Source organism: Prunus mume, linkage group LG5 (assembly GCF_029339155.1).
Source record: "Prunus mume cultivar Tortuosa linkage group LG5, ASM2933915v1, whole genome shotgun sequence".
NCBI classification, from domain to species: domain Eukaryota; kingdom Viridiplantae; phylum Streptophyta; class Magnoliopsida; order Rosales; family Rosaceae; genus Prunus; species Prunus mume.
Window position 1 is genome coordinate 2,113,399 of NC_142702.1, and position 16,202 is coordinate 2,129,600.

Consider the following 16,202-nt stretch of genomic DNA (forward strand, 5'->3'; position numbering starts at 1 on the left):
GCCAACAAAACATTGAAAAAAAAGATTAGGAAACCATGACCATGGATGCAAGCCATATGTCCCCTGAAATAAAACAATTTTGGAAGCTAGAACGAAGGGATGTTATGAGACGAAGACTTCTTCGTGATGATGAACCTAGCAACACGGATTAGTTAAATGATCAAAACCATTAATTTAGTTTGCTTGCCTTTCATTTCATTGTATTTTTTGTTTTGTTTAAAAAATTAGTAGTAATTCATGTATTTTATTTTATGAGTTGTATTGATTTTCTTTTAGTGAATAAAGAAAATATTCAACAAAATTTCTTTTTATTCAAAACATTCCATACATAAAAAGAAAACCACAACCAAAGCATAAAAAATAAATGAACCACAACTAAAGCATAAAAAAAAAAACAAAGCATAACTAAAAATACAACATAAACATAATAAATTTAAAAAAAAAAAAAACATCTTCACTTCACTTTATTCACCTTCATTGCCTTTCACCGCCCACAAATGCTTCATCAATTCAACTTGACGGCGTTCATGAATATACGACGATTGCATCTCCGTGTAGCGCTCAATCATACGGGGCATGAAACTACCGTCTCTAACCAACGGTTCATGCTGCACTGGTTCTCCATTTGGCATTGTGGGTTTTTCATAAATTCATGTTAAGGCCGTGTTCATGGGATCTGGTTCATACACTTCATCAGCATCGTAATCATACTCATCTTCCACAATCATGTTGTGGAGGATGATACAAGTCATCATTATACTCATAAGCACCTCCTCGTCATATAGACGCGTCGCGCCCCTGATAATAGCCCACCGGGCTTGAAGGATACCAAAGCATCTCTTCACATATTTTCTGTACTCCTCTTGATAGGCAGCAAAAAAATTTGCTTATGGGATCGAGGATGTGGAATTGATTTCACAAATGTTGTCCACCTCGGGTAGATGTCATCAGCAAGATAATACCCGTTATGGTAGACGGTATTGTTGATTTCATATGTGATATTTGGGGCTTCACCTCTCAAAACATCATTGAACACCGGGGAGTGACCTGATACGTTCAAATCGTTTTGAGATCCGGCAAATCCGAAGAAGGCGTGCTAAACCCATATATCAAACTAGCAACTGTTTTAAGGATGATACTTTTTTGACATTTCCTATTTCCATAATCCCCTTGCCACTCAGTTGAACAATTTTTCCATTGCCAGTGCATGTAGTCAATGCTACCAATCATTCCAAGAAATCCACGAGACTCATTTTTTTGTAGAAGCCGTTGCGGGTCCTCGGCGTAGGTCCGCGCAGTAGTCCCCTGCTGTGCGAGTTTCCACTGCATCACAAAATCGCACCAAGCTCTCCAAAATAGTGAACTTTCCCATCCGGGCAATCTCATCTACCTAATCAGCAGATGACCCATACGCCAACATTCGTATCACAGCTGTGAACTTTTGCTCGGGAAGAAGCCCCAAATTTCCAGCACATTTTTTCTTTTGAACAAAGTTTTCATCATAATTGCAAATATCATGCATGACTTTATTGAACAAATGGGGTTGCATTCTATATCTAGCTTGAAAATAAACATCAGAGTACAAAGAATGTGGAGATAAAATAATCTTCCAGAAGATTCTTACCCCGAAAATGTCTATGTCTGTCCACATTCGGGCCATGGCCTTCTCGTGAACCACGGCAGCTCTGGTTTTCTTCCTTTAGTAAAGCAACTGCTATGCCAAGTTGCTTATCTAGTTCTCTCTGAGCCCTTTTGCTTGCAGCTCGTCTACGCATTCTTTCTCTAGTTTATCACTATTGCCTCTCCAAAACCTCTTGCATGTTTGCCATTGAGAATGTAGAATAAAATCTAAAATCTGAGAAATTGAAATGTAGAGAAGATATGGTGTGGGAGGTATAAGCCGAGCCTCTGGTTTTATAGAAAAATTTAGGTAGATAGATATGACACGTGACGCAATCTTAGAGGGTAAAAATCATTTTAAATTTATCTGAAATTTGAATTTTGAAATGTATCTAAAATTTGAAACCGAAAATCTTATCCGATATGAATAGTATTGACACGTAGGAACCCAAAAATGTTATCCAAAAATATTATCCAAATTAATTGTTTAAGTAAACAAAGTTGTGAAAAAAACAAAAAAAATAAATAGTATTTGCCATGACAAAGGGCACTGTTGGAAACACACTTTGCTTTGGAGGCCAAGACAACCACTATTCATGTGAATAGTAGCTTTCCTAGGGCTCCTTGCCATGCAAGAGGCTAACTGTTGAAAATGCTTTAAATGTGTTTCCACCGCCTAGTCTTGCTAGGGCAAGAGCTGGGCTCCGCCAACCTAGGCAAACGTAAAGGCAAGACTTGCTTGCGCAAGCTGACCTAATGCTAACGTTATTATGATGTTAACAACCAATTTAAATAACAAAAAAAATTTTAAAAACCAAAAATTTCAGAATTTTAAAAATAAATAAATACTTAGCCATATTTTTCACTTTCCAAACCAAAACTCTATATAAATTCATCTCATCATATTCATATAAATAATGGTTATCCTTGAGTTACCATGACAATGAGTAGAAAACAGACAAAAAAATTACTAGGTCAGACACTATTCATTTGGATAGTGACAGCCATTACTTCTCTTGCATTTTACCATGACAAATGGGTAAAAATGCTCTAACAATTGGGCCAAAACTGTGCTAGTTCCAATCCAGGAGAGGCCTGTTAAATTCATTTTGGCCCAAAACCACTTCCCCACCATCTATTCCGAGTCTCCTTCCATCGGAGTCTCACCGAGTCATCTCTCTCTCTCTCTCTCTCTCTCTCTCTGTGCAACTTCACATCATCAACCATTTCAAACCCAAACCCTGGATCAGATCTGAGCTTGATCCGATCCCACCATGTCCTGCCTAGCCCTCTCTCTCCAACCCGCCAATGGATCCGATATCCTGCTCCAAACCCGAGAATGGTTCCCGCCGGCCCGAGCTCTCGTCGCCGTCTCCTCCTTCCGCCAAACCCGCCTAGCCTTCGCCGCCGCCAAACAACAACAACTCCACACCCCAAAAGACCAGCAACACAACAACTCGGAATCTTCCTCCTCCGACGCCACCGCCGACTCCATCGCATCCCTCGGTGACGACCCACTCGCCGCCTCCAGCGGCCAGCTCATCGTCGGCGTCGAATCTCGGTACCGAGTCGTCTACCGCCTCGTCAACTCCATCTACGTCCTCGGCGTCACCACCGCCGATCATGACAACTCGATCAACGTCTTCGAGTGCATCCACATCGTCAACCAAGCCGTCAGCGTCATCGTCACCGCTTGCCGTGGTGTCGATGTTACTCCGGAGAAGCTGGGTCGAAAGTATGCCGAGATCTACATGGCTCTCGACATTGTTCTGAGAGGTGTCAGCAATATTCGATTGGCGGCGATGCTTTCGTCGATGCACGGCGACGGCATTGCGAAGATGGTGCACTCTGCCTTGGATACTGAGAACAAGATTCGTGGGGCGGAGAATTGGAGAGCTGTTGAGGCGCATTCCGTCGAACACGAGGTGGGCATTGAGGCGTTCAACAATTTGGGGTTTGAATTGCCGCCGGAGACAATAGCTGCTGGAGATGAGGTGGCGGCGAGCTTGGCGCCGGTGGTGCAGAGTGAGGAGAAGGATCTGAAGTTAGAGAATGAGGAAGAGAGTCAAGTAGAAAAAGACCCATTTGCTGCGAGTGAAAAGATTAATCAGCCTGAAGAGTTGGTGAGTGGGTTCAAGAAGAATAAGGATCCTTCGGCCACGGACTTAACACTGGCGTTGGCGACACTGGAAGTGACGACATTGCCCCCGGCAGAGGCGACCCAGTCTACTCATATTGCTGTTGAAGGGTTTGAAGGGGAGTATGGTGGGATTGAATTTGGGCATGACCAGGCTTCTTTGGGTGAGACTTTTGAAGGGTTTAGTGATGCTTGGGGTGGTGGGCTGGATGCTTCCGAGTTTGTTGGAACAAAGAAGGTTGCGAAGAAGGAAGGGCTTGGCGGGCTTGAGTTGTTGCAGACTGGGCCAGATGCTCCGAAAACTGCTGATGCGGCTGCAGGTGGTGCGGCAGCAGGCAGTCCTCTTGATACCCTCGTGAAAAGTGAAATGAAGGGTCCTGAGATGCACATTGTGGAAGAGATCAGTGCTGAGTTTAGAGAGTCATTGCTTGCTAGAGTAGGATTAATGGGTGTTGTTTATTTGAAAACTTTGCCAACCAAGACTAGTGGTGATAAAGAAACCGAGTTTTCATTCCGGGTTGAGGGAACCAGTGCGGTTAAGAGGTTTATTATGCAGAGTTCTCGAGTTAGTAGTCTAGGCAATGGGATGTTTCATGTAAGGACCGCAGCCTCAGATGAGCCTTTACCCGTCTTGAAGTATAGTCTGCTGCCTAGGTTGACACCATTGCCCTTGAGGGTTCGCCTTGTGCAACGCCATACTGGGAGCTTACTTTCTGTGATGATACAATATGTGTCAAATCCTGAGCTGCCAGCACCTTTGACTGATGTGACATTTGTTTTGAAACTCCCCCTTGATCCTACGTTGTTGAAGGTGTCCCCGAAAGCTGTATTAAGTAGGTCTGAGAAAGAACTGAAATGGCATGTGCCTGAGATTCCGTTGAATGGATCTCCGGGTAGGTTGAGAGCAAGGATGCCTGTGGATTCTAATGAAGGAGATGGCAGTGAGGACATTGAAGTTATTGCCCATGTGAAATTTTCTTGGCAAGGAAACAGATCATTGTCCGGAGTTTGTTTGCGACCGGCTTCCGAGGGTAATACAGATTTTTATGAGGTTAATCACAGGTATGAGAGTGGGGTATATATGTGCAATTGACCCATGATGAAATCACTGTTGCATTGTAGAGGGTTGTGCCTCTTTTTTTCTCTGTTTATTTTGAGAGATATATGTTGATTGTATGTTGTTGTAGCATTCTTTGATAATGAGCTTGTAGCTTAGATTATCAGTCATGTGAAAGCTTTGTGTCTTTTGGTATTGGCTTTTCATTTGTGTGAATGGATATACAAGTTTCTCTTTACATGCTTTCTTCCATCTTTTGGTTTTTTACTTTTACTATCATATGGACTCGCAGGTTTTGAAACATATTTGCTACATAAGACAAGCAATTGATGCTACAAGAAAAATCTAAAATTATGATGATAAATATATTTTGAAACCAAAACAACTGCATAGTTAGCAAAAATCATATAAAACCAAAAGCTAAAGGCTGCTAGAAATATATAAAAGCTGGAAGGCAAGGGAAGGCCGAACCCTGTTGTTTTGTTGAAACTTTTGCAGTCACTTATGTTTGCAAACATGTAGGTAAGCTGTATCTTATTCCACAGCCAAAAAACTACTGCAGTTTGCCGTACCATTTCACTGCTTTCACCGTGCTTGCAGAGATTTAGAAAAAACCAAACAAAAAGAGGAAGAAGGCCTTTTTCATTGATTTTCATTGTGCTTGTATTGGTATGTATCTGCAATTTCATCTTCATAATTCACCCTTTGGCAATTGTTTTCAATTTTTTGGTAAATAATAAATTAATTGTATGATAATTTTTTTTATTTTTTAAAAAGTTTTCAGTTAAAGAAAGTGGTGTTTTATCATATTGATGCTAATAAAACAAGGAATGAATTCTGGGTTTGGTGCAAAGAATTGTGTTTATATGTTGGCTTCATCAGCTGTGTTGAGAAGGCAACAATTTTGTATAAGGTCTCTTGTAGCTTAGATTCACAAGTGGAACCTTTATGGAGGCTGATGCTGAGAGCATTTTGAGGGTAATCACTCCACCCTTGATCCCAATAATAGACACACGGGTCAGGCTGGTAAGCTAACAATCTGCTACCAATGTCATTTCTATAACTTCGTATAATATGCATGAAAATATAAATTTATTATACACATGTTTGCTGACATAAATCTGCCATTTTTTTTTTTACTCATTTGTGAACGATGATTGTTGTGCGTGATACTGTGTAATATAGGCAAGGACCGAAATTAAAAGAATGCTACAGCATTTTGATGTGTACTAGGACTAACTTGCAAATATAGGACTGACTTGTGCTCTTTCTGGTTCCAACTTGAATTGGTTGTCTTATTTGTTTTACCAATCTTCTAGGCAATTCTACCTTATATTTATCTCCCCATGCTTGTTTTACCAATCTTCTACGCAATGTTTGAAGTATGTTTAGTCCTCTATTTACTGTGTAAGACGGACTCTGCTATTTTCTAGTTACATCATGCACCAATAAGTTGTTGGCCGGCCGTTTAGGTAATCAAAGGCCTCGTTCTTTCTTTGGGCTTTTGCTTTCTCTTTAAAAAAAATTCTTATGTTGGAAAATTTCATTAAACAAGGATTCCTTATGAATGAGTGTTGTATGTGTTGCAAGCAAAAATGAGTATGTGAGTCGTCTTTCTTAATCTTGATGTATATTTCACTCATCGAATACTGACATTGTTCATATTGAAAAGTGCCATATTAGATACTGTCCTTAATTTGAAGAGACAAGGCTCCAATTTCTATTTTCTATTCACCGCAAAAGTTGCCGTATTCTGATAAAATTTTATTTTACTTTTCCAGTATGTAATGATACCCATCATCAAATGTGTAAATATTAAGCAGATGAGGGTGAGGCCAGCTAGGTTAGTGTGTCTGTCCCTAGTATCCGAGTTTGAATCCCCTTCCTTGTAGCTTAGGATACTAGTGCATATTGACTTTAGGGAGCTATCAATTGGCAATTGCTCTAATTATATAATAAGCAGGAAAATCAGCTAACTCAACAGCATATTACGTACTGCTTGAAACTTCTATTTAATCTCTTGATTGTTAATTTCCAGAAAAAATTTGTTAGAATAATATTTAAATTTATAAAATTGATTGTAAGTGGAAAAGTGCAGATCTCATGGGAGTCAGGACACAAGTAAGACGTACACGATTGTTGGCATTGGATACTTTAGGGAAGCTTTGTGACTGCACAATCTTCTACCCAGTTCAATTTTGGTTCCCTACTTGCTATTTTTGCTGAAGGGAGAGCCTCATACAAAGTTGATGTTCCTACATGGATCTATGTGGATGAAGGTGCACCATAATTTTCCTGTTTTTCATGCAAGATCCAAACATGCAACCAGTCAACCAGAGCTGAAGTCGACATCAAGCAGTTGAAGCTGAAAGAAGTGGATGAGGTTAGGCGGTTGCCTATGAAAGGAGTTTCTCACTTATGGAGTTTCTCATCAAGTGAAAGGGCCTTGGAGACAGAGACTAAGTGAGAGAAGGAGATATACTTGGAGCAGTTTAAGAAGAAGATTGAAGACTTAAAGAAGATGTAGTCATCGTGAGCGCTGACATCTTAAGTGGGGAGAATGTTAGGGGTCGCTTTGTAATGCCGCACAACATGCTTGTCCAAGTCATTAGTCAAGCCCATAGCCACTTGATTGTGCGTGGGAGTATTTTGGTAGTTGGCAAAATATTTTATTTTCTTGTATTTGGTCATTATAAGTTCTCTTCAAGCATTCTGATGTTTCCTCTCCGTCGGTAACTTAAGAAAATGCTCATCATGCTACTTACAAGGGGTGACTAGTCGGTGGAATGGTGAGCTAGTTCACTTGTATAGGTAAGCATGCTTGCCTTCAATATAAGGCCCCGTTTGGTTCATGGAATGAATTTGAGGGGAAATTATTTCCCATGTCATTCTCCAAGGAATGAGAATGGAAGATTCCTTTTCCACGTTTGGTAATGTTGGGAAAGTAATTGGGAAATATCACTTTATTTCATTTTTCATGTTTGTTTTGAGTAGGAATGAAAAACAAAATTTGTATAAATTTTCAATTATACTCTTATTAACTCAAATAAAAAAAGAATGCATTTAATGATATATTGTAATTCTAAATTGTTAATGGGATAAAATCGTCATAAAAAATATGTATTTAATGTTAGCTTATTTTTTCAAACTTTCTCATGAGAAGGGAAAACAAAACCTAAGTTAGGAGGATGACTTCACTTTCCCCCATACTTTCCCGTGAGTCAGACAACGATTTTTCATACTTAGACTCATCAAACATTAGACTCATCAAACATGAAAAAACAATTGATTTCTTATTCCAAAATTTCTTTTACCATGAACCAAACGAGGCTTAAGAGAAGCATTATACAATCACTCATTGCCTTGTGTGTTGAACTTGCTGTTGTGCTGCTTGCTTAGAGCTTGTATAATATGAATATTGGGTGTTTGTTGCCTACTCCGTACTAGCAAGTGCTGCAAAGTGGTTTTTTTAATTTCCGACCTTCATGCAAGTGCTTGTGGTTCAAGTGGTCTTAAGAGTATTTAACCATGCAGAATGTACTAGGTTCGATTCCTCCCTCCAATATCGTTTATATTAAAAAAACTTTCCAGACCTCATCAATGTTGGGCTGGCAGGATCCACTTCTTTCGCTCAATTCCATGTGTCAGGATAATACCGAGTGTGGACGTACCGTATGTCCAGTGCACTACACGCAATCCTTTTCCCCCAAAAGAAAAGCGACACCATTACTACACGAATCTCCACGCAAGCGTTATACACTTCAAAAAACCCAAATACAGAAACAAAATAAAAAATCTCCCGCCATCCCTAAAACATTTGTAAACCCTCAAAAACCAGGAATCTCATCGAATTTTGATCCGGGTTGAAGATTTAGATCGGGAAAATGGAGCTCACGGTGGTAGATCTGAGCTTGTACTTGGGATCGAAGGGCGAAGTGAAGGAGTTGTGCGGCAAGGTGAGCCGGAGTCTGAGAGAAACAGGTGCTCTGTTGGTCAAGGACCCCAGATGTACGGCCGAGGACAACGATCGCTTCCTCGATATGATGGAGAGGTACTTCGATAGACCGCCGGATTTCAAGCGACTCCAGGAGAGGCCCCAATTGCATTACCAGGTGGGTTATGTTTGGTTCCCGAGAAAATGAAAAACTGTTGCCTAGATATCAGAAAAATGAAAATTTGAATTTCTTTATAATAAAAAAGATTGAAATTTGAAGCCCAATTCTTTGCTTACTGATTGGTGGCTTATCTGGGTTCTCTTTTGATTTTAATTATCCATTTCTTTTGATTTGTGGTGGGAATTGGATTGTTGTTGCTCAAAACTTGAAATGGGGATAACATCACAGGTTGGGGTGACACCAGAGGGTGTGGAAGTGCCAAGAAGCCTTGTTGATGAAGAAATGCAGGAGAAATTGAAAGAAATGCCCAAAGAGTTCCAGCCATCCATTCCCAAGGGGGCAGATCGCAAATGGCGATACATGTGGAGAGTGGGTCCTCGACCATCAGAAACCCGCTTTCAGGTCTCATTCTTTGTTTCCCTTTAGATATTCACTTGCACTCATATGTATTGACTGTTTTAATTAAATGCTATATTCTACTTGCCATGATGATGATGATTATGTTATTCTTGTTTTCTAGGAACTTAATGCAGAGCCGGTCGTACCCGAGGGGTTTCCTGAATGGAAAGATACCATGGATTCATGGGGTTACAAGATGATATCCGCAATAGAGGTGAGCCATTAATTTGATTTTTCAGCTTGCTCATACCACTTGCTTGTTTTGCATATTATCTAACATTCTTCATGTAATTTATGCCTCTCTTTCTTTTCAGGCTGTTGCTGAAATGGCTGCCATTGGGTTTGGCTTGCCAAAGGATGCATTCACTTCTCTTATGAAGCAGGTGACCAATGATTGCCAATTGAAACTTACATTCATGTCTCTATGACTGTTTTGCCACTAGTGGTGGGCAGCGGTATTGAAATCAAATAATGGAATCATGATTACTGGTTGCCTACTCTGACAGTAGTTGCCTATATCCATCAGTTTCCATTCCATCTTCTATATCCATCACTTTTCTTATCTTTAGCCACTGTGACCACCTGTGTCCCCAAATTTGTGTGGCATTCTGTTGAATGCCTTTTGTATTGCTCCATAATGCCACTATTATTTTATCTTATTACACTTCTCAGTTTTGTCCTTTTTTCTTACAAAGATGAATTCGGGGTGGGCATATTCTTCAACCACTTTATAGTCTTATTAAATACGTTGGCTTGTGATCGGATATAGAGCATGTATTTTGTCTACATGCTGCATTTTCGACAATCACCAACTTCTGAATTGAGTATCTAGAATCTCTTCCTTTCCATTTGCCAATTTCCTGGCCAAGTTCATGCGATATGTGCTAAGTACCCTTTCTTTGTGAACCCAGGGACCACACCTTCTAGCCCCAACAGGAAGTGACCTTCGGCATTATGGCCAGGCGGGTACTGTGTTTGCAGGATATCACTACGACCTGAACTTTCTAACCATTCATGGCAGAAGTAGATTTCCAGGTCTGAATATCTGGCTAAGAAATGGGCAAAAAGTTGAAGTGAAGGTTCCTGTAGGATGTCTTCTCATTCAGACTGGGAAGCAGGTAAGAGCATTTTTGACCATTGTGCTTAGTAGTTATGCAATAGTTTACAAAGTTTGTTGACCCCCTGAATATGGTGGCTTTCATGGGAAAGCAATTTGGATTTCAATTGCATCAATTAAATAACACGTTATACATATCGGGTTTATGCACATCTTTTGGTAAAAATAAAAAATAAAACACATGCGAAACATTTGATTAGTTGTGCTTAGTGTTCCCCCCCCAAAAAAAAAAGAATTGGTACAAGTAAAACAAATATTACGCATGTTAATTTTTAATTCAAGTTCCCTCTTTGATTGGAATGGCTGTTTTTAGGTTGGCTGGCTATGGCATGTGTTGCATTTTAAATCTTTAAGCTAATTGTATTCCATTCACACAAATTTTCATGTACAGATAGAGTGGTTGACTGCAGGAGATTGCATAGCTGGAATGCATGAAGTTGTTGTAACAAACAGGACAGTTGACGCAATCAAACTAGCAACGGAGCAACATCGCTTACTTTGGAGAGTATCTTCTACAGTGAGTGCAGCTAGTCATATTGTTGTCATTGTTACTGTTTTGTTCTTCTACTTTTAGTTGGCATCTTAAAAGAGATTTATATAAATAAGATTTCTCAATGCATCGTATGCTTATATGTGACATTTCTTGCGATGTAGTTGTTTGCCCACATAGCATCTGATGCTGTGTTAAAGCCCTTAGGTCGCTTTGCAGAATCCTCGCTTGCCAGTAAATATCCAGCGATTTATGCAGGAGAGTTTGTTGAACAGGAGCTTGCAGTAATCAATCTCAAAGGAAACAAAGGAGAACTTTGATAACCTGTAATATGCGAAAATCATAACTTGTTATGTCAATGATATGAAATCCATTTGAAGAGGCCTTTGGGAATGACATGAGTTGTAATAAAGATGGTTGGGATCGATGATTATTCACTGTGGCCACACACATGAGGAAAGATTGGAGAATTATATTCTCATTTACTGACTTTCTGTTCTTCCTCAGCAAGAAAATTTGTACAATTTCTTTGGATTCTCAAATCAAATATATATTTCTGATTTGTTTGTCATGCTTAATTATTTTGTTTTGGTGCATTGTGCTCACATATTTTGATTTTCACCAAAAGTTGTCAAATGTGCTCGAAAGCAATTTCCTCGAGAATCATGCATTCAATTGAACACGGAAATTATCTTCTCGAATACTTCAAATGTTGTGAACTTATGATCATGACGCAAGTCTGGATTTGCTCCTAACTGATTTTGTATTCTGAGTTGCTATAGGGTAGCATCAGTTTTATTTTTGTCCTTGTAGTTTAAAACTTCATAATCGTATGTACTTTTCTAAGTAATTTCAAATTGGTCTAATCACATACTCTTAAATACTAACTTGGAGCTAATTATCTGATATTAATATTTTGGATGGTCACACTCTGGGATCGTTTGAAAGGTAGTTTAGGAGGTTTTCTGAGCCATTTTGTAGGTTGCTACATGTTCATGCTTAATAGGTTTCAAGAAATTGATTGAAGTAAAAGTGTGTAAAGCATTATAGCATTAAAGCTAGAAGCGCATTGTTTTTGGCCTCTACATATGCAAACAATGAGAAAGTAGGTGCCTTTGATTCATTTTAACTAGAGCTTCTTTGCTGATGCATTTGGAAAATGCAAAGAGTCATGAAATTTGAGTTTAACAACTGCTCCACCAGCACACCAAATGTATTTTTGGCTGGTTTTTATGCACATATCATCAGTGGCAGAGCTGGCGACAATGGCATCATATAGGTGTGACCTTTGGGTAGGATGTACCTGCATGATGGCATGACCCTCATCATAATGTCCTATATATTCGAATTCGGGACGTCTTCTCTGCAATTAATCTCAGCTCAAATTAATTAAGATGAGGCTAATTACTATGACTCTTCCAGTTTTGGTGGTTATGTTAGTTTTGACAGGTTTGGTGGATCAAGGGGAGGGCACCTTGTGTGCAAGCACCTTCTTCTCATCTATTGTTCAGCTAATACCTTGCAGAGCAGCAGTTGTTCCTTTTAGCCCCATCCCACCAAGTGAGACTTGCTGCAATGCCCTCAAAGCTCTTGGCCAGCCTTGCCTATGTGTGCTTGTCAATGGCCCTTCAATTTCTGGCGTCGATCGTACCATGGCAATGCAGCTCCCAGAGAAGTGCACTATCAACTTTGAACCATGTACTCTCTAGCTCCTCTCTGTTACTTAACACAATAGTGCTAAAAAAAATGTTTCCTGAAGCAATATTTTTCACCCATTTGATCTAATATATTATATAATGACTTTTACTATATATGTTTATATTGAACCTCCTTGTTTATTAGTAATATTGTAGGAATCTTTAGAGGGAAAAAAAAGATAAAAGAAGAAAAAGAACATCTTTCCCTTGTGTATTTCTGAAAATTTATAATTGATGAATCTGGTGTTTTGTTTTCTCTGATGCAGGTGGAATCATGAATTAAAGAAGTTGAAGCATAGAGCTGAGGAGTATTCTAGAATAAGTGTCTTGAAGTTGTAAGGCTCCTTTTGGTTGTGTAATATTTAATGCTGCTGTTAATAAGAGGCTGTATTTTTAGAACTTGAGATTATGCAGTGATCCACTTGGGTTTTAATTTGATTTCTGATGTAATAGATTACTAGTTTATTTTAATAACTAAGTATGTATTATTTACTTGATAAAAAAACAAAAATATGTATTCTTTGCTTGTTCCTTTTACCTGGATATCCCTTTTGGTAATTGTAATTTTTTTTTTCTTCTCATCATCATTACTTTTCCTCCTACTTTCTAAGTGATTATGCTAGTTGGCCGAGGCATCCCTTAGGGTTGATGACATGCAGCAATCAAATTTGACTCTTTTTACACAATCTACAGATATTTATCTCTATTCTTGACTTTATTTACACTAGAAAAAAGCCATAATTCTTTTTTGGCATCATTGAAGAGATCTTGTAAATGCTGCAATATCTTCATTCTTGCAATTACCTCTTGTCAAGAAAACATTTGTGACAAGGGGAATTAATTGCTCATAATGAGTCCATAATCCATATGCCTAAATTTATTATTATTATTATTTTTTTATACAAGTGATATTGAGAGATGAGAGAATCGAACCAAGAATCTCTGATGAGGTATATGTCTAAACTTATTTGGCTTATAAAATTGACACCAATATCCACCAACATTGGCGAGATTGACTAAAATGGTTCTGCATCCAAATTGGATTTCAGCCGAAAATTCAGCCTTCTTAAAATGGTTCCTCTTGCAAAATTTATGTTGCAAAATTCATCAGAGTCAAACGGATCAACAATCGGGGTTATATATTGGCACCTCGACAAGGTTTGTTGCTCACACTGGTCAACTACACCTAAAGTCATAATTGAACATATGTAATAGTATGGCCTAAGAATTAACAACATTATCTATCCTAACAAATCAGAATTCAGTAGGTGACTTTGTCCAAACTAATGCAAGTCTCCAGTGATCTAATCAGTGTGAATCTAATTATCTATTAGCTCAAACTTGGGATTCTTTGCCACCCCATATGGTGTATGGTGACTATTGGAGGTTCATGAAGAAGCTTTACATGACAGAACTGCTCTCACCCAAGCAAATAGAAAGGTCACGTGCCATTCGACATGCAGAGGTTGCAAAGTTTTTGAGGAAAATGTTGGAGAGTGCTATGACGAAAGAGACGTTGATGTGGGTGCTGAGCTGATGAGGCTTACAAACAACAGTATATGCGGGCATGCTCTAAAATTAATTTGATATGATCTTTGAAATTTTCTCCAATGTTTCTCTTTTTCACAAGAGTCAAAAAATGTGGGTAGAATTTTTTTCAAGTTGTATTTCATTCTCTAAAAGAAGGTATTTATAGTACAAGGATGTAACCCTAGTAGGGTCAAACTAGGAAACAAGATAAAAATCTAATTGCACAATATCTATACAAAAAGAAAAGAAATATAATCCTAATAAACTGGGAAATAAATATCTTAATTAAGTGAGGATCTCGCTAACACTCCCGCTCAAGTTGGAGCAAAGATGTCACGCATGCCCAACTTGTCAAGCGAGTTGAGAAAGACCGTAGTAGACACAACTTTCGTAAGAACATCTGCCAGTTGATACTCGGATGATATAAACGGAAAAGAAATAATTTTAGCATCTAACTTCTCTTTAACAAAATGTCGATCAACCTCCACGTGATTTGTACGATCATGTTGCACAGGGTTATGCGCAATTGCAATTGCAGCTTTATTATCGCAATACAAATCTATGGGTTTCTGGGGTCCAAACCCAAGATCTCTCAACAATCTTCTCAACCATAGTAACTCACACACACCTTGAGCCATCCCACGGTACTCAGCCTCGACACTAGACCTAGACACTACTTTTTGCTTTTTACTCCTCCAAGTAACAAGATTACCATCAACAAATGTGAAATTCATTATGTGGTTGTGCTTAATTTGTCTGGCCAATGCATTGGATCAGATGGCTGGCTGCTGTTATCTTTTTATTATTTTATTATTATTTTAAGTTTTGTGGTCTATTTCCTATACAATAAAGTATTCTACTTTCCCATTGAATAAAGATAGTCTGATATGATGAAGTATCCTATTCCTAGCCTAGTTTGATACTTTATAAGTATCTTAAGTCTAATAAAAAAAGAAGAAGAGATATTCATATTTATGAAACTTAGCCCTACTAAGTCCCAAAATAATATTTGCAGTGTTTTGTATTCTGTGCTACCAAAGTCGAGTTCATTCAACAAGCGTAATAAAGGTATCTAACTCTATCTCGAATTATTATTATTTTTTCATTGATTTGTTTAGTATAAAGTAAAATATGTGTTATTAGATTATAATGTCAATCAGAACCAAGCAAGTAAAAGAGCAAAAACTATTGATTCATTCTTCAAGAAAAAAAATGATGGTGATAAATTAGACAATGACAAGGCTTCCATTCAATGATAAGGCTTCACCATCAATTGAGTCACCTCATCACACATCTTCCCTAGTTGAACCTCACCAGTTTGATGTTGCTTTTTTGGAACGAGACCCTGGTAAAATTCAAATATCTGAATACCCTATTAATCAACGTGATGAGGTTCGATGTGCTTATATCAAGTTGGCCTTACCAACCAAAATTATTAGAATATCCAAGGTCTCAGTTTGGGTAATATCGTCGATTTCAATATTCTCTCTCAATTTCCATGGTTAGAATATTCTTCAGAAGATAAAGTCATGTTTTCCTTGTTTTATTTTTGGTAGAATGGTCGTCCTGCATTAACACTGAGGGTTTTAACAATTGGAAAGAGTTAATGATGGAAAGAATTGTGTATTTTTGACTCATGTTGGAGGTCCATCTTCATCGCATAATACTTGTGAAGGATGTATGGAGGATTTGATGAACCCATCTCAACATGTCGACAAAGTTATTAATCGACAATCAAAGGAAGACATTTTGAAAAACCGGTTACGGCTCAAGACAACGATAAGTGTGTTCGATTTACATATCAGGCATGTGCTTTTAGAGTCATGATGAATCTTTGGATTCTAAAAATCGTGGAAATTTTATTGAAATGGTCAAGCATACAGCAAAGTTTAATGATGAGGTGGCTGGAGTTGTTTTAGAGAATGCCCCAGGAAATGCAAAATATACCTCAAGATTCAAAAGGAGATTTTAAATATTCTTGCAAACAAAGTGAGAAAAAAATTTCGTGAAGAAGTTGGGCATGCTGCTTTTTGTATCCTT

General features: G+C 38.5%; 3 protein-coding genes across 3 annotated transcripts; all 3 read left to right on the forward strand.

Annotated features, from left to right (window-relative positions):
• Positions 1-2,718: 2,718 nt before the first annotated feature.
• Positions 2,719-5,052, forward strand: LOC103330525 (muniscin carboxy-terminal mu-like domain protein). Its single transcript, XM_008233119.2, has one exon. It carries the CDS (start codon positions 2,895-2,897, stop codon positions 4,848-4,850), a length of 1,956 nt encoding a protein of 651 aa, XP_008231341.1. The 5' UTR covers positions 2,719-2,894; the 3' UTR covers positions 4,851-5,052.
• A 3,507-nt stretch (positions 5,053-8,559) lies between these two features.
• LOC103330526 (uncharacterized) lies at positions 8,560-11,513 on the forward strand. The gene is made up of 7 exons (XM_008233120.3): positions 8,560-8,926; positions 9,158-9,331; positions 9,450-9,542; positions 9,643-9,711; positions 10,240-10,446; positions 10,837-10,962; positions 11,100-11,513. The coding sequence occupies exons 1-7, from the start codon at positions 8,699-8,701 to the stop codon at positions 11,253-11,255; spliced, it is 1,053 nt and encodes a 350-aa protein (XP_008231342.1). The 5' UTR covers positions 8,560-8,698; the 3' UTR covers positions 11,256-11,513.
• A 787-nt stretch (positions 11,514-12,300) lies between these two features.
• LOC103330527 (protein LIM1) lies at positions 12,301-13,169 on the forward strand. Its single transcript, XM_008233121.3, has 2 exons — positions 12,301-12,633; positions 12,899-13,169. Exons 1-2 carry the CDS (start codon positions 12,330-12,332, stop codon positions 12,913-12,915), a joined length of 321 nt encoding a protein of 106 aa, XP_008231343.3. The 5' UTR covers positions 12,301-12,329; the 3' UTR covers positions 12,916-13,169.
• Positions 13,170-16,202: the final 3,033 nt, after the last annotated feature.

Bases quoted from the DNA above. Each gene is read 5' to 3' on its own strand.
- LOC103330525 (XM_008233119.2), top strand. From the start codon at position 2,895: ATGTCCTGCCTAGCCCTCTCTCTCCAACCCGCCAATGGATCCGATATC.
- LOC103330526 (XM_008233120.3), top strand. From the start codon at position 8,699: ATGGAGCTCACGGTGGTAGATCTGAGCTTGTACTTGGGATCGAAGGGC. The intron at 10,447-10,836 runs GTAAGAGCATTT...TTTCATGTACAG, and splicing joins TCATTCAGACTGGGAAGCAG to ATAGAGTGGTTGACTGCAGG. The intron at 10,963-11,099 runs GTGAGTGCAGCT...CTTGCGATGTAG, and splicing joins TTTGGAGAGTATCTTCTACA to TTGTTTGCCCACATAGCATC.
- LOC103330527 (XM_008233121.3), top strand. From the start codon at position 12,330: ATGAGGCTAATTACTATGACTCTTCCAGTTTTGGTGGTTATGTTAGTT.